The sequence below is a fragment of the Cygnus olor genome, chromosome 19 (genome assembly GCF_009769625.2).
Source record: "Cygnus olor isolate bCygOlo1 chromosome 19, bCygOlo1.pri.v2, whole genome shotgun sequence".
Lineage (NCBI taxonomy): Eukaryota > Metazoa > Chordata > Aves > Anseriformes > Anatidae > Cygnus > Cygnus olor.
In genome coordinates, this window is record NC_049187.1 from 6608018 (window position 1) to 6628031 (window position 20014).

Genomic DNA, 20014 nt, shown 5'->3' on the forward strand with positions numbered 1-20014 from the left:
TCCCTGTCCCCGTGCGGTTTGCAGTTACAAGGATTTGGTCGTTGCGCTTTTGTCTTTGCTTTAGCACATGGGGATGAGGCTCGGGGTTGTTTGAAGGGGAAAAAACCCTCTGGAGCTTTCGGCAAGGGGAAGCCGGGGGGCACAGCGCGGTGGGGACCCCATGCACACAGCGCTGAGGGTGCTCCCAGATGTCACACGGGGCCAGGAGGCAAAAAAGAAATTCCTCCCCGTGCGAACACCTGGGATGTGCTGAGGATGGGGACGGACCTGGTCCAGGATGTGCCCAAGGGTCGGTGTCCCCCTGACGTGTTCAGGGGCATGGGGCAGCCCCATCCCATGGCAGGCAACGAGGGCAGAGCTGCCCCCCGAGGGGACAAGGCTTTTTGCAGCCCCAGGGGGACAGCCAGGCCCGGTGGCCGCGTGGGGACGTCCAGGCGTGCCCTGCCCGCCCCGCTGCCGAGCCGGCGAGCGTGACAAGGTCTGACATCACCGCTGGGAAAATAACATGTTATTTTCCCAGCTTGGATGTTACTTTCCCTGCTATTACTGGCAGCTACCATCTTGGGAGGAGAAAGCAGCGGAGGGCTGTCAGGAGAGGGGGAGAAATGGTTTTCTGGGCTGCTAAAGCCTGTCCGACCCCTGTGGAGTGCGGAGGGGGGATGCTGCATCCCACTGCTTTCTGCTGGCGGAGGTGAGGTCCTGGGGCTGTGACCTCCCCTGGGTGCTCCTAGGGCAGCAGGTCCCCGGTGGCAGGGGAGGGAGGGAAACGCAGCGTGCAGGTAAAGCAGAGCTCGGTGTTGCTGAAAAGCCAGGTCAAGCCTGGTACAAGTCTTTTTGGGGTGAAAGCAGTGGGATAGAAGAGAGACAGCAAGTGCCTGCCCTTTCCGCTTGGTGCTGCCATGTGGGGCTGCTGTGCTAGGTTGCTCCAAGCCCAACACCTTGTTTAATTACTGCACCACTTAAACCACCATTAGCCCTTCCAATTCCCATGTTTTTGTGGTTTCTCCATGCAGCTTCCCAGAATCTCCCCTCCCCACTGGGGCTGAGCAGCATCAGGCTCCTGTGGGGCCACGCGGCCGTGCCCGACAGCAGAAAAAAGCACAGGGGGAGCAGCAGGATGCACCCAAACCACCTGGGAGCTCCCCAGCAGAAGCGTTAGGGGATGGTATTTTGGACACCCCAGCTTTGCCCTCTGCTCCTCCCATCCTGCACGGATGCCAGCTGCCAGGGGCTGTGCCACGCGGTGTCGTGCCGTGGGGCTGCTCCACAACCCTGCCAGGTTCCAGGGAAGGGCTCGTCTGGGGTCACCGCAATCGATATCTCATCTGCAGGCTCTCCTAGCGGAAGTGATGGTATATTGGAACATGGTAATGGGTCTTGTCTAGTGGAAAAGGCTAATCTTCCCCAGCTGTACAGGATCTCCGCAGGTGTCCTCAGCTCTCCCGGCTGCCACCAGCCCTGCAGCAAGCCAAGGAGCAGGCACAGCTCTTTAAAGCTGCAGCAGTCCAATTTACTGCCGGTCATGGCAAGGGACAGCTGCCCTGAGCCCGGCAGAGCCCCGTGAGAGGTGGCCCGGGGCTCCTGGGAGAGCAACCTGCACCCAGGGTGGCAGCACCGCCCTCAGGATCATGGCACGGGTGGCCACGGCGGTGCAGGTTTCCTTGTTGAAGGCAGAGAAGGTGCCATCTCCTCCAGCTCCCCTGCCCAGGGATGTCATTTCCCCAGGGAGGAGGTTGTGGGGACGATGCCAGGAGGGATGAGATCCCCTCTAAGTGCCACCTGCAAGTGTAGGTGGGAGGCGAGCGTGTGCCGCAGGGAAAAGCAGGGGCGAGAGAGCTCCTTGTTGTTAATTTGGCTTTTTTGGCAACGCACTCGCTGCCCGGCAGGGCTCACCCCACGGGGATTTGCTCATCCCTGGGGACTGCTAGCAGGTGTGTGCGCGGGCAGCTCGCTCCAGCACGGCCCCATGAGGCTGGGGGGAAGCAGGAGGGGAAGGCAGGGATGGAGAGGCTGGAGCCAGCCCGGGGCAGGTCTTTTCTCAAGGGCAATCTTTGCCCATCCCCATGCAGACCTGGACTTTAAAAGCTGACCAGCCAACGCCGGCTATTGCAGCCTGCTGCATCACTATGGTAAAATCAATTTTCCCGTTTCTCTGGAGGTAATTACCGGGTTTAAGGTTTAATATGCATGTGGATTTTAGAGCAAGCGTTGCTAAGAACAACCCCGAACAATGTGCAGGTTGGGGCAGCGTGTCCTGGGGGGGCTGGACGTGGCTGCGACATGCAGAGCCCCCCGAACTGCAAAGGGAGGAGGTCCTGGGGGGGCTGAGCTGCCCCTCGCTGCTCCCTGTGCTGCAGGAGCAGGGGAAGGTCCCATGCAGGCTGTGCCAAAGGTCCGGCTGACTCTGTTCGGAGCAGAGGTTGCCTCTTACAGAAGACAGTGAGAATAAACGGGGGTTAGGAGAAAACTCTGGGGGTGGACAGCGTACCTGTGCTGCTGAGATCTTGCTTAAAATGTGTTTCATTAGGTGGAAAATGTGCTCCTCGTGTCCCTGAGAGCAAAAGGGACGGTGTTTTGCAGGAGGGAAGTGGGGAGGTCATCTGTGATGGGCCGGGGACTGCTGAGCTGTCCCGTGGGACGCTGTCCCTGTCACCTGCTGGGGCTCCATCTCCCCATCTGCGAAGCGGCGGGGGGGGGGGGGGGCGGTCCTCGGCCCACCTTTCCTAAAGGAGGGGAGAAAATCCCCTTGTGCTACTGCACACCCTGTAATTTGGGGCAGGTGGCAGCCTCGCGGCACCGAGGATGCTGCTCCCTGCGGCACAGCCACCACCAGCAGCAGCGTGTTTGTGGGAAAACCCAGCGAGTCCACGTGACGGGTACTTGGTCCCCGTTTTCCTTCGGAGATTCAGCTCCAAATGGTTACGGGGGGTGCGAAAGGTGCCCCCAGCTGCAGCCCAGCACGGCTCTGAAGCATTTATATCTGTCCAAGGGAAAAGCATCCCCCCGGTGCGGTTGGGAGCCGCCGGCCGCTAGCTTCCCAGGCGAGGGGGGAGATGGTCGCCTTTGTAAACCCCTTAACAAGGTGGCTTTGTCTCCCCGTTTAACAAGAAGCGCCCTTGCTCCTTCCCCGGGAGTTTCCCAACGCCGGCGCGGGGGTCCCTGAAAGCCAGCTTTATGCTGCCGGGGGGGCGCGGCGGGGATCAGAGGGACACGGGGGTCCCTTCTGCGCCCCCGTGACAAAAGGCTGCCCCGGGGGGACAGGGCGTCAAAGCTCAGCTGGCTCCGGGGAGACAAGGGACCCACAGAGGAGCTGCTGCGCGAGGCCGGTGTCCATCTGGTCACTCGATCGTGGCGGGCGGGGGGGGGCCCTCGGGTCCGTCCCCCCCCCCCGGGGAAGGGCGGTGGGAGAGGGGCTGGGAAGGGACAGGTAGGTTTTGTTGGCCGCCGGTAACAGGATCCGCGGCCGTTGGTGCCTTCCTGCCCTCGCTTCAGCAGGTGGGAGCGGTGAGGTGAGGGCTGGAAACTGAGACCTGTCCCAGCCCTGAGCACGGCTGTTTGAGGGGGACGTTTCCCCTCAGCAATGGGCTTGGAGAAACCTTATGGGTGCCCCCTGCGCCCCCCCAGCTGGAGCAGGGCACGTGCACAGCAGCAGGGACCACTCCGGGAGCGATGCTCGGCTGCGGGGGGCACCTTGGTGCTGGCAGAGGCATCACCCATCCCCATGCCGGCATCTGGGCTCCCCAGCCTCCCCTCCCCGGGGGTCTTCACCCAATTTGGGAGCACTATCCCCTTCCTCGTCCCACCAGCAAGTGTCCCCTCGCACACCCCCCCCACCCGGCCATCTGCCTCCGCGCCCCCAGCCCTGCTCACATTTACTGGCAGGCGTTAAAGCCGCGGCTCAGCGCCAGGGTCAGCGTGTCACGGCGGCCCCTCATCGATTTGTTTTACCTCCCCTTGGCGAAAGCACTTTGGCCTCAGCCCCTCGGCACCGCGTGGGGCATCCCCGGGCCCCCAGCGCTCCCCTCGCCCATCCCGGTCCCCCCACACCACGCGCAGGGGCTGCCAGCTGAGCCGCTGCTCCCTGACCCCCCCTTCACACCCAGCGCCTCGCCCGGGTCCTATCGCGATCAATATTTCCGTGAGACCCCTCCGGGTGCAGGGGCTGGGGCCCTGCTTGTTTGCACAATGCTGTGGCTGGTTTAGTGCTTGCCCCCCACCCCATCTGGCCATGGCTTTCAGCTCAGACTGCGGCTTTTGGGGTCTCCTTACTCCAGTAAATGTCTGTGGCTCCCAGTGAGATGTGTCCAGGTGCCAGAAGGGGGACGGGAGGGGAAAAGGCTCCTCGTGTCGCAGAGCAGGGAGAAATGTGGTGCTGGGGCCATGGTTACAAGCACGAGGCTGCAGGGAAAGATGGGGCTGGGGCCGCAGCCCCTGTGTGTTCTGGGGCTGGGTGAGAGATTTGGTGCTTTAACCGTTTTAGTGGTGCCAGGGGTTGGGTGCTCGGACAGGACACACGCGTTGGCTGAGTGTCCCCGGGCACTGGGCTTGGACAGGGCCACCGGTGCTGGGACGAGGTCCCCACTCTTACATCCCCGGCTGGGAACCAAGGCAGAGAAAACGGGGACAGCCACAGTGGCCCCACTAAATGCACCATGTCCCTGCCCAGCCTCGTCCCCTGGTGTCACCTCCACCCCTGGCACAAGTCCCCGGAGCTGCCCGCGGGCCACGCACGCGCCGGGCGGCCCGAGGAGAGAGCGGGGCTCTTGGCAGCTCTGCCTTTTGCTTTCAGCCTCTCCCTCTCGCTATTTATCGGTGACTTTTGTCCTTGGCCAGCTTAGCGGCTGAAAGGGGCTGTATTATATCACACGTAGGCAGCTCCTGGGGGGAGAGGGCCGCGCTTTCTGCTGGAACAAAGCGCGGGTTGGCTAATTCCCCTCTCCTCCCGCAGCACCCGGGTCCCATCTGGTTGACACAGTTTGCTCCAGTGTCTCCTGCTATTAAGCCCCCACTTGCCTGTTTGAATCGCTCGCGCTCCCCGCGCCCTCGGCCCTCTTTTTTTTTTTTTTTCCTCGTTTTATTTTTCATTTTCCCCAAAGCCGGGCAGAACTTGCTTAATAGAGTGATGTCAGATGTGTGCAAACCAGACCAATAAAACCTAATGCATCCCCCCCTTTGTCTGCCGGCCTCTCCAGCGCCTAACATTTTCCACTCAGAAAGCCACTTAAAACACATCAGCAACAATCCCTCACAAAACAGCCACTTGTTGGCTAATTGTGCCGAGTACCTGCGCACGCTGCAGCTCGCTCTCCTGCTGGGGAGGCTCGGATGCTGCCGGAGCGCCGGGCTCCCTGCAGGGCAGGGGGTGTCCAAGGCCCCCAGCATTCACGGGATCATCCCCGTGGGCTCAGCCTCTCTCCCATAGGTGAGGGGTTTGGGATGGGGGTTTTCTATCTGCTGTGTCCATGGCCAGGTCCCAGGGGGCTGCCCAAGGGATGGGAGTGCAGTGGAGCAGGGCTGAGCTTGGGATCCCCCTGCATGTGACAGCAGGATGGGCAAGCAGAGCCCTTCCTTGTCCCAACTCCTTCCCCCAGCAGCAAATCGGGCAGGGACACAGTAGAGGGCTCGGTGAAGAGGTGAGGGGAGAGCTGGGACCTTGCAGGGCTGCGGAGTTTCTGCCCGGTGCGTGAGATCCTGGGGTGACAGAGGTGGATGTTAGAGAGACGCTCTGTACCGGGATGGAGGTGGAGGGGCTTGACCTTTTGCCTAACGAAGCATCCAAAAATCCCTCCCCAGGGACACTTTTGGGCCCATCCTGGTGGTGGGATGGGGGGAGAAGAGGTCGGCAGGTGTTTAATCTGGCCTTTGCATCCCCAGGGGAGAGAGCGTGCCTCTGCCCATGTCCTCTGCGTCACAGCATCCTCCAGCAAGCCTGCTTTTCCCTCGGAGCTGCAAGACAAGCTCACGGACTAGCATTTATTTTCCTGCCAGGAAACTTTGGCAGCGTTTCCTGCTGCCACCTCCTCGGCATCCCCTGCAGCTGGTGGCACAGCCCCTGGCCACCGCGCTGGGCAGGCAGCCTGGAGCCCCCCAGGGGGCACAGAGCTGCGGAGCACACCTGCCCCGGCTCACCTGCACGCTTAAATGTCACACGGGCACAGCAGCACGGGGAGCCCGGCCAGGATGGGGAACCCAGCCAGGACAGAGAACCCAGCCAGAATGGGGAACCTGGCCAGGATGGGCTCTGCCTTTTTGCTTTCCCCACAGGGAGCCACATCACAGTCAGCTCTGCCTTGCTTTGGTACCCAGGCTGAGCCCTGCCACCTGCCAGCAGCCACCAAATGATGGGGAGGGACCCGCAGGCTGCTACCCCCTCCCCATATCCTTGATTTGTGTCCTCCGGGACGCAGGGACCTGGCACCCTGCAGCAGGGTGGTGGTGGCTCCCCGTCAGCCGCCCACCTGCGCAGCGAGCGGGTGTCGGGGGAAGAAGGGGTTAAGCGGAGGCGGCAGAAATCAGAGGATTACAGGTTTGTTGCCGGACTGTCCCATCTGTCACCAGCACAAAGACAAGCCCTGGCTGGGGCTGGGCTGTCAGCGAGGAGCCCACCACTACATTAGGACTCCATTAGGGGAGGCTGGCAGTGGGAAATGGCAGCTGTCAGGGCACTATCATTTCTCCTGTAATTCCTCGCGCTCACTTCTCCACTGCACTTAAATAGCAGGTCTACCTACTGGGCCAATTTGGCATTTTCGTCCTCCCGCTGCTTCTCGTCGTTCTTTAAAGCTGCAGCTCCCGGGCTTGGCTGGGCCCTTGTCCTGATGCTGCTGCGGCTGGTGGCAGTGCCACCCCTGCAGCCCAGGTGTCACACGTGCTGGGCTGGGACTTGCTACCTCCAGGCCTTGCCACAGCAGGAAAAATCCTTGCTTTGGTGGGTTTGTTACGGTGGGTCAGCATAATGTGATGGTGACATGAGGCGGTGCCTTTGGTGCATCCTTTCCTGCGCACCCAGAGCAAGTCTGCACCCAGCCAGCCGGGCTGGGCACCGGGTCCAGTGACCACAGGCTGTGCTGGAGCAAGGTTTTTCCTCCAACAGCCAAACCTGCCTGGCCTTTCAGCGCCCAGCAGAGTCCCGTGGGTTGCTGTGGTCATTCCCACTTGGGGTGCGATGCTCCACACATGCCACACATGCTCCTGCGACCCGTCACACCCTGAGGAAAAACACCATGGCAATAAGGTGTCCTCGTGGGACAAGGTGGCCTGGAAGCTCACAGGACCCACAGGGAGCATCTGCTCTAGGAGGAGCCTCAGGGAAGCATCTTGGCGTGGGGGGGACCCTCTCCATCCCCTCCTGGCCGGGGGGGCACGTCCCCTGCCCTGCCCTGGCCACAGCTCTGGCTGGAGCCATCGATCCCTGCGGAGCCTCCTGCTCCTGCAGGGATCCAAACAAACACTTCTGCCGGGAAGTGCGCTGCAGTGGTGCTCGAAATAAATAACTAATTTCTCCCTACATGATCTCAAGGAGCAGGAGAGGCGTGAATAGCAGGGCCCGGTGTCGGGCTGACTGGACTCCCCGGTGCGGTAATTCAGAGGATGACAAACATAAGCCAAAGAAAAATGTTGAAAAATGGGCACTTCCCGCAGCCCTGAGCAAAGGAGCTATTGCAGGGTTTGGAAATAACGAAGGCAAAAAGAGGGAGAGGGGGGAATTTTCTCATTGAGACCAAGTGAAGTGCCAAACAAGCTGCTATTATGGTGGCTTTGAGAGGCACAGGGAGGGGGTGTCGGGGGAAGGAGAGGAGGGAGAGGTGGGGGGAGAAGGAAGGGGGAGAGGGCTGGAGGAAAGGAGAAGGGTGGGAAAGGGGGCGAGAGCGAGGGAGAGAATGAGGGGGACACGAGGAGCAAAAGGTGCGAGGTGACGGGTGGGAGAAGGGGAGAGGAACAAGTTGGGTGATGGTGGCAGGGCCACCACGCGCAGCACCCCGTCCCTTGCCACGCGTCCTCCGCATCCAGCCCCCATCCCGGTCCCTGGCCACCTCCCACCCCCGCACCCACCAGCACCAAAAGGAAAAAAAAAAAAAAAGAGAGAGAGAGATGGAAAGAAGGAAAACAAAATATCTACAGTTGTCGAGACAAGGGGAGAAAAATAGAGGCAAACATCCATAATTTTCTCTGTGGGGCTTTGCAGTAATTGAGCCATTTGGATAAAAATAAAGGCAGCAGGCCCTTTAGGTAAGAGGAGCTTTTGCAATCCAAGAAGCCTGAATTATGCGCCTTGTATCACTTGAAATCCCCCACCCCATCACCCCCCTCTGCCTCCCACACGCGACACCAAACCACTTTCCCTTTTCTTCTTTTTTTTTTCTCCTCTCCTTTTTTAAGTACCCTGTCAAATGTCGTCCGATGAGAAGAGAATTTCAGCTGTCACAACTAATTTCAGTTTGTGTGCGTGTGTGAAGGTGTGTGTGTCTTAGGAGTGGGGACGGCGGGGGGAGAAGGATGATGGAGGCGTAGAATCACTCCTTTCTTTTTCCGTTTTTTTTTTTTTTTTTTTTTCCTCAAAATGAAGATTTACATCAAAAATTTGTTTCTGGGAGTGTTTAAGGCCTGTAATTTCCTCCTTTTCAATGGCTGTCTGATGTCTTCTTACCACCTCGCCTGGCTCCATCTTACTCCCTTCTGCGGCCACATCCAGCACAGGGGCTCGGCTGCACCCTCCTGGCACCCTTAGAGCCGGGGTGAGCCGAGGCAGCTCCAGAAGGCACCCACACCCCTTGCTGGGTGCTGGCACTGCCGAAACCCGGCTCCCAGAGCCAGTCCCGAGCAGGGCACCCAGCTTTGGAGTGGTTTTCCTGTGGAGCAGGCCCCCATGACGCAGAGTAGTGGCCCAGAAGAGCAGACTGGTGCCTGGTCCAAGTGGGACAGCGGTGGGCTGGGAACTGGCCCCGAATGGTGCCCAAAGCCAAGGGAAGCTGGGCTTGTGTCTCGACGCTCCTTGGAGCTGATGCTCTGCTCCCTGGGAATTTCCCTGGGAAAACCACATTGCATCTTCTACCTGGGCTTGGCCGCTCTGCCTGCCCCACGCTCCCCAGCGAAGCGGTGAAGTGTCTGCCTGCTTGTAAGAAAGGGAGAAGCAAAGCCCTGGGTGGGTGTTCTCTGGAGTGGCCGGAGAAATTGCCTTCATCGTGGCTGAAAGGTGTTGGTGATGCTGAGGTGATGCAGACACACACATCTGGTTGTTTTAAATCCACCCCCCCCATCAAGCCATGCTCCTGTTCCCAAAACAGTCATTTTGCTTAAGAATGAGACCTGCAATGATCCAAGAAGAGGAAATGTTGGTACTCGTGTGAGTACCAACTTGGAGGGGCACCGGGTGGTTTCGTCAGCCCCAGCGAGTCCTTCGTGTGGGTGAGGACACTGCACACAACACCGGCAAGAGTGAAAACAAGCCGAGGAGGAGAAACACAGCACTTGCGTCATTTGGGTCATAGTTTGAGTCTTGAGTTTAATGCTCTGGCCCGGCAGCCTTGGGAAACCAGCCCTGGGATTAGCTGGCCGTGTCTGGAGCACTGTGCTCAGCTCTGCAGCCTGCAGCAGGACGTGGAGCTGTTGGAGCGGGTCCAGAGGCCACGAGGATGCTCAGGGGCTGGGGCACATGTGTGAAGACACCGGAGGGAGCTGAGGGTGTTCAGCCTGAAGAAGGCTCCAGGGAGACCTCACGGTGGCCTTCCAGTGCCTACAGGGGGCTGCAGGAAAGCTGGGGAGGGTCTCTTGGTCAGGGGGTGTAGTGACAGGACAAGGGGTATGGCTTTAAGGTACCCAAGGGTTGAGGTGGCACAAGGAAGGAATTCTGTGTGGTGAGGGTGGCAGGGCCGTGCCACAGGCTGCCAGGGTGGCTGTGGGCACCCCATTCCTGGAAGTCCCCAAGGACGGGGCTTTGGGCGGCCTCCACGGGGGGAGGCGTTGTGCCCTGGGGGGGGGCTGGTGGGCGATCCGTGAGCTGCCCCCAGCCCTGCCCACGCCACGGGTGGCTCTGTGGGGGCTCTGTAGTGGCTCTGTGCATGGGTGGGTGGCTCTGTGGGGTGTCTGTGGGAGCTCTGTGGGGGGGTGGGTGGCTCTGTAGGGGCTCTTTGGGGGACTCTGTGGGTCGGGGGGGTGGTCTGTGGGTCTGTGGTGGCCCTGTGGGTCTGTGGGGGCTTGTGGGTGAGTGGGTGGCTCTATGGGTCTGTGAGGGGTCTGTGGGACTTTGGGGGCTCTGTGGGGGCTCTGTGGGCTCTGTGGGTGGGTGGGTGGCTCTGTAGGGGCTCTTTGGGGGACTCTGTGGGTTTGCGGTGGCTCTGTGGAACTGTAGGGGCTCTGTGGGGCTTTGTGGCTCCGTGTCCCCGAGGGGGCCGCAGGCTGCTCCTTGCGCCACCCCCGGCCCGCTGCAGAGCCCGGCGACACACGGGGACACGGCCCCGCTCCTCGTGACACGCGTGGAAACGGGCGGGCGGACGGGTGGGCATCCACACGGTGCCTGCAATCGGTACCGGTACCAGAACCGGGACCGAGACAGGGACCGGAACCGGTACCGGCACCGGTACCGACCCCGTGCCCAGCGCCGCGCCGTGCCCCAGCACCAACCCGCCGCTCCCCTTCTCTCCCCACCCCCCCCGTCGCCCCCCAATCCCCGGTTCCCCGCCCCGCTCCCGCCCCGGTTCCCGCCCCACTTCCGCCGGAAGCGGGGGGCTCTTTCCCTTTCCGGGTGCGGGTCCCCGGGCGGGACGGCGGCGGCGGTGGAGGCGGCGGCAGCGGGGCGCGGGTCATGGCGGAGCTGGCGCAGGGGCAGAGCGCGGCGCCCGTGGGGATCAAGACCGAGGGGTTCGCCGATGCCCTGCACCGGGTCCGGCAGGTAACCGCCGGGCCGGGGGCGTCCCCGGGGCTCGGGGCAGGGCCCGCTCGGTGGCACCCGGGGCCGGCTGGGGGCACCCGTGGGTGATACCGGGCCCCTCGCTGTGGTACCGAGCCCCTCGCTGTGGTACCGGGCCCCCCCCCCGAGTGACACCGGGCCCCTCACCGTGGTACCGGGTCCTCCTCCCCCTCCCCTCCCCCCCCCCCCGCCGTGTCTCGGCCCCGCAGCCCCCCTCCTCTGCCCTCCCCAGGGCGGAGGAAGGGGCCATCGTGGAGGTTTTTATTGATAAGGTGCCTTTGGGTTAACCCCCAGCAGGCCCCGTGCGGGGTCTGGTCCCCCTCCTCCTGGAGGGAGAGGCAGGGGGTGTCCCAAGCAGTCTGAGGGTTTGCACAGTGGTGAAATGGCAGCTTGCAGGGCGAGAGGTGAGACCCGGTTTAATCGACGCCCTTGTGCAGGGGATGGGGTGTCCCAGCCTCACACGTGGGGTCTGGCGTCCCCCCTGTGCTGCGCTCTGGGGAAAGCGGCTTCAGAAGCAAGGGGCTGCTGCTGTCCTCGCTGCTTGCATTTCGCATTTCTTGGCCCGTGTCTGTGGCAGGCGTTGGTTCCATCCCTGAGCGGGTTGCCCAGTCCCCGTGCTGCAGCAAGGTGTGACACAGCTACGTGCTAGCACCAGCGCCGGCAGACTGACTTTATTCTTTCCAATGTTACAGGCCAGGTAGGGAGAATCCCCTTCCCTTCCCCAGGCTCGCTTTTCTCATTTAGCTGGGAAACTTTGAAGGACCTAAGGCAGGCCCTAGGACCTCCTGATGGGACCTGAGTGGCGTACCGTCGCTTGCGGCTCGCTGGTGAATCAGTGTGGCAGCAAATCCTGTTCTGCACAGTCTGCAGCAAATGTACAGAGGCGCTGGCTGCTCTAGAGGAACACCCTGCGCCTTCCCAGAAGAGCTCACGAGCCAGTTTGCTCTTCGCCTGCTCGTTTCTGTCTTAGAAGTACAGCAGTAGGCGAGCTGCGTGCTAGCTGCCCCCCAGGTGAAGCCACGCGTCGCTTCTCTCGGTGGCTCACAAAGCCCCGTGGCCTTGACGGCGTGCGGTGTCTGAGAGCTCCGCTGTTAGCCCAGGGTTATCTGCTCGATGCGGTTAAATTGAGGGGGGTTGCAGCTGTGTTTGTCTTGACCTGGTCATCTGTAACCGAAGGCCTCTCGTTGCAAAAACATCTCAGGTTGTCTGATATTATTATTGCCTGCTCGCCGCTGAATGATGTTGCGATGACTGATGTGTAAGGAGATCATCAGTTCCTTGCTGGTCGGTTGTAGCGTGTTGAAACCTTTCCGTGAATGTGTTTGAAGCGTCACACCATGCAGCGTTCGTCTGATCAGCCACAGGTTAAGTGGGACGCCTCCGTTCAGCTAAGGCAGGGCTATCCAGAAATTGACGGGAATACGTGTTGGGTGGTCGCTGTTGCGTTTGTAGGGTGGGTTGAGGAGCCTCACGTTGACACACGAAGGAGGTGGAGTATCAAATACTTCTGTAACTTAGCTCTGCTCGCTTACTCCAATTCTGCTGTTCTTAAATTCACTATACCTGTAAGAATATACTGGGTTTCCCTGGGCACGCAACACCAGTCTGAGTTGAAATATGTCAAAATATCCAGAGCTGCCAGCCGTGGGTCAAACACCACAGCATAGCAGCCGATCTTCCGCGCTAGAAACAAGTGTGTTGAGAAATGCTCTCTGCACGCGTTCTGGGAGCCCAGTGCCTACATTTTTGTGCAGTGAGTTGTCCGCTGCCTGTTGAATGTTCCTTTTTTTGTTAGTATTTGTGGGATGAGAAGAATTGTTGGCAAGTGCTCCGTGGAGAGAGGTTCACCTCGCCACCCTGGCAGTCTGTGATGAGGCTTGCCGGCTGAGAGTCAGGTGGGGTGCAGAGGCAGGTACACCTAGCGCTTCTCGGGAGGTGATGGCAGAGCTTTCACTGGCAATGTTTAATGCTGTAGCATGCCTGACCCATCTTGGTCTGGTACGTAGAGGTCAGCTTGTACTCCTGGCCTGTGCTGTAGCCTTTTCTGAATATTGCTTCTGCTTTAAGCAGGGAGGGGGCAGAAGAAAAAAAAAACGCAATCTCAGTTCTTGCTTCATGTGTTGGCCCGGCATCCCTGGCTTGACATTTGAACTCTCCCAAAGTTTAATTTTGCACTTAAGACTGGTAATCAAATTGGCTAAATTCAGCTCTCATGAGAGCCATTACACAAACCTTGAGCTGTGGTTTCCTGTGCTTAGTTATTAATAGCTAAATAATTCAAGGCAAGGAAGACTTTCCTGATCAATCACCGTGACTGCTCTCAAAGACACCGGGACCTGAGCTAATACGAGAGTAAGAAATCTGTACCACCGCTGGAGGAAGTGACTCGTGTTGCTTTTGAAGGACTTGGCTGGATTTATTTTTTTTTCTTGGGGGGTATGTGTGTACTCTTAAATATATGAACTGTATCAAAAAGGACTTTTCCAGGTGAATGCTAGAGCCTCGACGTGGGCTCCTGCACCTTCTGCAGCACGCCTCTGGTGAGTGGATCATTTATGGGTCGTAGGAGGTGACCGATCTGCACGCGGAGGCAGCTGCTCCCAGGCAGGGTGGCTTCTGTGGCATTTTGGTGCGGGAGAGGGAGAAAGGATGTCTGCTCCCCTTCTGAGTAACGGGATCAGAAAGTAGGCAGACCTGCCAGGACTCCAGATAAAAATGGGTTTCTCTTGGACTGTCCTTGGGTCTTGTTCTCGGTGACAGAGCAGTGTCTTGCTTGGCTCTTACCTTCGTGGCAGACTCGTTTGCTGTACACTGTGTGTGTTTGCAGCGCTTGGTGATTCCTTCTTCCTACCTGTGGCATTCTTGTAACCTCCCATACGTTCTCTGAACCTGAATTTCCAAGGATCATGTGAAGAGGAAAGTCTGCGGCTCGGCAGCCTGTACGTAGCAAGGTGTCTTGGGTACCTTGAAGGGGAGTGAACGACCTCAGACTTCCCGGGAGCCAACAGGCTGTGTGTTTAAAATGCCTTCTGGTGTCAGGTTCCAACTTCTGATTTCCACGGGGAAAAAGGGACCTTAAAACTTACTCCAAAAGGGCATGGAGAAAAGTACTTTTCAGATCATCCTCAAAGTTTTAGAGCTTTGCAATTAGCCTAGTACGTAGGGAAAGCACCTGTGGGATGCTACTTAAATGGCTGGGGATGGTTTTGCTGCTTCCTGCAGAGTTTTGGAGGAACGGCTGCCATGCAAGTGAGTCTTCTGTCTGAGCGGGAAGGGTGGCAGAGACCCTGGAATTGTTTGTTGGAGGGGTCAGGTGCCAGCGCCTTGTTGGTTTATATCCCGCTAATGTCTCAAATGGGTGTTTTTACTGGTTGCTGTTCTTTTGCAGGACAGCAGGGAGAGGCCTTTCCCAGAAGCGAGGCCCTTTTGAGAGCTGAATTCAGCAGACACTGGTGGTTGAGTCCCGCTGTGCCTAGCCAAGAAGTTCCGTATCTAAAAGTGTTTGGGTACTGCACCACTTTTAAAGGCTGGTGAAGGTATAGGAGGACAGAAATGTAAGGTATTAGGAAAACGTATGCCTCACGCAACTCTTGTTTGTTTAGCTATTCTTGGCTTTACAATTGCAATTTTTGTAGCCAAGCCTTATGCTGTGTCCTTTAAATCGCTTGTTGGAGAGCTTTATTTTGAGGGGGTTCAGTGCAGAAACAGGTCTGGGGTAGAGATGCTTTTTTCCCAGCGTACTTCAGAGCTCAGTGAAGTGGATGCGCTGGGTTTTAAAAAAAAAAAAAAAAAAGGCCTGACATGCAGAGGGACAAAAGCTGTGGCTAGCAGTACGGTACTCAAGGTCATCTGGTCAGATAAGGGCTAGGTCTGCTTACTTTTGCTCTGTTCTAACTTCTGTGCTTATCTCCCTGCTGAACCTGTAGTGGAAACGGAGGTTCCCATTGTAGGTCGAACATAAGAAGTTTAAAAAAAATATATTTCAGCTGCTACGTCTGCTGTGGAAGCTTAACTCTTAATTTTGCAGGGTGTTTTTCCTGCTGGAGGGAGGTGGCGTGTTGTCTGCGTGTAATCCTGTGGCAGCTGGGAGGCTTTGGAGATAAGGGTGCAAGTTTCAATAAAGGAGGGGAAAAAAACATCTCAAAAGCTGATAGTGTGAAAATTGCATCGACTCTCTTATTTTGTCCTTTACTTCCAGGCTTCTGTGCTGGGGAGATAATTGTGTGCTAAGCACGAGTAGGGATTTATGAAGCTCTCCTGCTCTGGGAGCCAAAATCCCTGGTGCTGGTGATCTGTTCGTTCACGCCTTTGTGCTTAATGCCAGCTTCCTTCTGTTGGCCAATTCCTGCTATCCACTGAACAGTTTTTCCTACCCCATGCACGTGTGGTGAGTGATTTCAGTTCCAAACTGTCAGCTAGCCACTTCCACGTCTTACAGATTTTTTTTTGAGTAAATAATCACTAACAGAAAGATTTCACAAAGGGCACTGTAAAATCAGATGATCCAAAATAAGCCAGGGTGTGTTACAGCTGACTACAATTCCTCTTGGCATGTGTTTGGATTGTATGTTATGGTGTTAAAGCTGTCAATAGACTGCTACGAAATATAAGTTTTAAATCTTTTTCAGCACTGAAATAGTCAGGAAACACCTGTGCTCTTCGTACCTTCACTAAAATCCTCTGCATCCCAAACATGACGGGGGAGCCTGTGGGTAAGGGGCTACCACCCTGGGTGCAGTACAGCAGAAAGCAAGGCATCACCTGATGCTTTCTGGTGCAGAATGGACAAGGGCTCATCCGTGTTGATGCTTTCAGAATTATTTTCCTGTGAGCTTATTAGCTCTTGGACACGTTGACACGCGGCGTGCTTGTTGTCAGAGCTTTGCCACGTGGTCGCTGTGCTGGTTGGGGCACTAAAACTGGGTTATGGCTGAACAGTTCTTCCTTTTTGGGGTCTAGGTCGGTCAAACTGGGGGCTTAATGGTCCGGTGTTGTATTCGCAGTTGTTCATCCAAAACCAGTCAAAATCCTGCGGGTAAAAGTGGTAAGATTTTATTCTCTGGCTGCTGGCACTTCTGATCCAACAAAGTTGCTGCCTTTCTAAAAGAGGACAGGAAGGAATGGTCAGAATGAGAAAATGGTCAAAACTTGGAGCCCTTTTCATGCGAGGCATTGAAGGGAATGTTTTCTATTCTCTTTCTAAAAGCAGTGCCCTCAATCTTCCGAGGTTATTTCAAACAGCGTTTTTTCCCTACCCTGTGGTTCTGCATCCTGGGCAGCTGTTTATTCCTCTGCAGCAGCTGATAGTGTCAACAACCAGAGTTACTGCGGGTGTCTTTCTGTTGCAATAAAACTTAAATTTTAGAACCACCTTTAGTTATATTTCTTGTTTGCCCTTGCCTTCGTTTAGAGCATATCTGTGTATAGTGCTCTTTTTCCGTCTATTCCTTCCGATGCTTCTCTGGCGAAACCTCAGCTGTAATAGAGTGCGATCGGACTCCGGGCACATACTCGATCTGGTGATTTTTGTTCTGCTGGGAAAGGAAGCAAATGCTGTAGAATACACAGAATATATATATATTTTTCTGCAGCTTATTTATTCTGCACTTGCTTGCTCTAGCAAAGCTTTTTACGTATGCCAGGGGTGCGGTGAGGCTGCAGTTTGCCTGGCCCCGAAGGCTGCAGTAGCTCAGAGCAGCCCCGACGTCCTGCACCTGCACGGCTTCTAGACGTGGCTGGGGGAGCGGGTGAAAGCTCTCTTCTGCCACATCGGTCCGGCCTGGTGTGTCCCACGTGTCGTTAGAGACGAGCTCAGCTTTCACTCTTATTAAGTGAGAGCGAGGTGTGTGCCTCTCACCTGTTTTATTTGCTTACCCCGGTGCCCTCACTGTGATGCCAGAGCGTCTCCTCTTTCCTTTCAGTGTCCTCCTTGCATCCCAGCTCCCCCGGGAATGGCTGGTGCCCCTCTGAGGGCTGGAAGCGGAGGCACAGGCCGATACAGTCGCTCAAGCTGCATTGACTGCTGCAGGAAATTGCAGCTAATTCTGGGCTGATAGTTTGCCCAGTGGCTTATTCTTCGTACGGCAAGCGCAGGCTGAGCCAGGCCCTCGGCGAGGAGTTCCCAACCCTGTCCTTGTGCTGTGTATCTTCACATTCCTCGCCTTCCACTCCCCTCACCCCCACTGATGCCCACGTCTGCGTTTCTGTGGGTCTGGATGCGTGCAGATACAGCAGGAGCCTGTGTCCTCCTACACGGCCGTGGCGGCGGTGGCTTCCCCAGGACAGAGCTGGGGAGCTCGCTTGGCTCTTTGCTAGATGTAGCTTGTCAGCTGAACGAACAAACAAATCTGAATTTAATATCGCAGGCAATAAATAAGTACTCGTGACCAGGAAGAGGAGCTGGGCGAACGTGATCTTAATTAAACAAATAGCAAAAGCAAGAGGAAGACTGGTTACTGTACAAATAAAGTGCTGCTTGCTTAGGACTTACAAAGCCACCTACATAGAAAAGAGCTGGGAGAAGATTGTACTGGGGTAGAGGCTTTGCTGGAAGAAGGAATGGTTAGCTCTGGTGGCTGAAACTGCAAATACGCTAATCGTGTTTTTATCATCTGGTTTTATAGATTGCTGCTAAAATTGGAGATATTCCTCACTTGAATAATTCTACAACACTCGTGGACCCATCAGTCTATGGTTATGGAGTGCAGAAGCGGCCCCTGGATGATGGAGGTAAGCAGGCTCTGGTGAGCCAGCCTTGTGGAAATACACGTACGGGAGGCAGCTGCCCGCTTTAGGGACAGAAATCAATGCTGCTTTTTGTGCATAGAAATTTTATGCACCGCTCCCTGTGCTGTTTGGTCTTGCATAGCACAGGGCTCCCAGGCATTAGTATCCCTGATTTGGGGCCGTTCTTTTCTTAGCTCGTGAGCTCGGGGGGTTAGCAATCTCACTCTGCAGTTTAAATCTTGTTCCGTGGTGATCTGAGGAGGGTGCTTGTCGGAGCCCTGCCGGAGCCCATGTGCACAGTACCAGGTGAATGTAGGCAAGCTGGCCTTCCCTGGCACGCTGTGCTTTCTGAGAGAGGTGGTGCCTAGGGGCACTGTTATATATGTTTCATCCCATGGGTAGCAGTGGTCATAGCACAGCAGACGAGTGGCTGTTGAGTTCTGATTGCTTTGCCTCGTACATGAATTTTAAGGAGATATGGTACGGATATAAGCTGATTCGAGCTGGAAGGAAACTTCCTATATTAGGTGTAACTTTTCTCGTGATTATTCTTTGGGAATTCTTAAATCTCTGAAGCATTCAACACTGGTTACAACCAAAGAATAATTTACTGGGTAAATCTGGTAAATGTAATGTGTTGTGTGAATTGTTAAAGTTTTAAAATAAGTAGTTTCTTGACTTTGGGAACAAGAAAGAACATATTTTTTTTTTTTTTTTTTTTACAACTCTAATGTGTACTGTTACAAGAAGAGCGTTTGTATCTGTGCTGCTGTATAGAATTCACCTTTTCCTGTGGCTGGTTATCCCCCAAAAATGTGGCCATGTCTTCCTTGTCTAGTGTTTTTACTCAGCCAGCTCTGCATGTTGATTCTTTCCTCCAGAGACATTTGGGAGTGCTGAGGAGACGTGTAAAGCTTTTTCCCAGCACTTCATTTTAAAAATATTTTTTATTCTGTCTGACACAAAGCTGCACGAGGCAGGGGCTGAAAATACTGCACGTCTGCTGCTCGTTTCGAAAAGCGTGCTGGAGCACGGGCAGACGGTTCTTTCATGTGGAGCCTCTGGCTGGCTAGCATTACTGCTGTCTGAACGTATGCCACGACCCACTTTGTTCTCTGGTGTTGGCTCTGTTTGAGCAAGAGGTTGCCGCTTGTTCGGTTTGGTGTTTTAGGAAGGAGTGGGTTGATTTGTGTGAGCCCCTGCCCCTCGTATCTCGAGCTGGAGCATCGCTGCGTTTGCAAGAAGCCAGAGGCCTCGTGTTGTTGTTACGTGCTGGTTTCGGTGTGGGAAGGTGCTTGGCTGTCATGCAATGAACCGTGAAACTCGCTGCTTTTTTGTGATCAGGCAGATGTGTTTAGTGTGGTTTTAATTGCTAGGCTAGACCAACTGCAAAGAAATGGCTTGCAAACATGTTCTGGCCTCTTCTTCCTTTCCAGCTGTTTGCAGCTTCAGCTTCCCTTAGAGCGGTACTCAAACGAACGTCTGGTCGTGGACATCATTTCAAATGATGTCATCTGAAGATGCTGCTTCCATTCCAGAAACACTAGTGCAGTAGGAGGTGTGAATAGGTCCTATTTTGTCATTGATTTCAATATTTTTAGTGTAAATTTGAAGAAGGCTGAACCACACTGGGCTGTCTGGGTGGCTCAGATAAGTGGCTGTATGTGAAAGAGGATCCAAGTTGTCTTCTAGGAACTAGTTGTTCATAACATTAGCCCTACCTATTTTTTCATTGTTTCAGCAGACTGAGCTTGAGAAATCTGACCTCTTAGCAAGGTGTCTTGGAGAATTTTTTTAATAAATGAAATAGCTGTAATGCCTGATGGCAGGCAGGTTGGACTTTGTCCTTCTACGCGTGAGCACTCTTACTTGCTGAACCTCGTTTGTGTTGACACAAACCATGTCAATACAGTTACAGTTTGGGCCGTAAATGCACCTTCCAGCTGGTGTCTTGCGCTGGGATAGACAATCCCACGTTGCAGGCGTTGTTCCTGGAGAGCCTTCCGCAGGGGCTGGGCTCTTGAGTGTCGGATTTGGGGTTCTGGGGATGTAAAGACCTACAAGTGCTTGCTCACCCTGTGGTTCAGCACTGGGCCTCGTTTGTAACACGGTTCAAAGTCGCTCCAAGTGGTCTGTTTGCCCTTGGGTCCTTCACATGCATCTGTAAGTTGTGTAACTTTTCCCACTGCCTGCCCCAAAATCTGATCTGTGAGATCTTAGAGGAGAACTGAAATAATGGAAGTGGTATTTTAAGGGATTGGAATCTCACAGAGAAATCGGACTTGTCAGGGCAGGAGCAAGGGAAGTATTTGTACTTTTAGCTTTGGTTACCTTGGGTTTTATTTCTAAGTAAGTCTGGGAAGGTGCAGCCTGTCAGAGGAA

The 20014-nt window shown here is 55.8% G+C and overlaps 1 protein-coding gene across 5 annotated transcripts in view; it reads left to right on the forward strand.

Annotated features, from left to right (window-relative positions):
• Positions 1 to 10717: 10717 nt before the first annotated feature.
• FUBP3 (far upstream element binding protein 3) overlaps positions 10718 to 20014 on the forward strand; it is a 40279-nt gene continuing 30982 nt past the window's right edge. For 2 of the 5 annotated variants that reach the window (XM_040531679.1, XM_040531677.1), the window contains exons 1-2: positions 10719 to 10888; positions 17530 to 17635. In XM_040531679.1, the coding sequence (XP_040387613.1) occupies positions 10802 to 10888; positions 17530 to 17635 (193 nt within the window). In that variant the 5' untranslated portion in view covers positions 10719 to 10801. Of the gene's footprint in view, positions 10889 to 17529; positions 17636 to 20014 lie in introns of all 5 variants that reach the window. The other 3 variants (XM_040531680.1, XM_040531678.1, XM_040531675.1) reach the window with 2 other exon arrangements.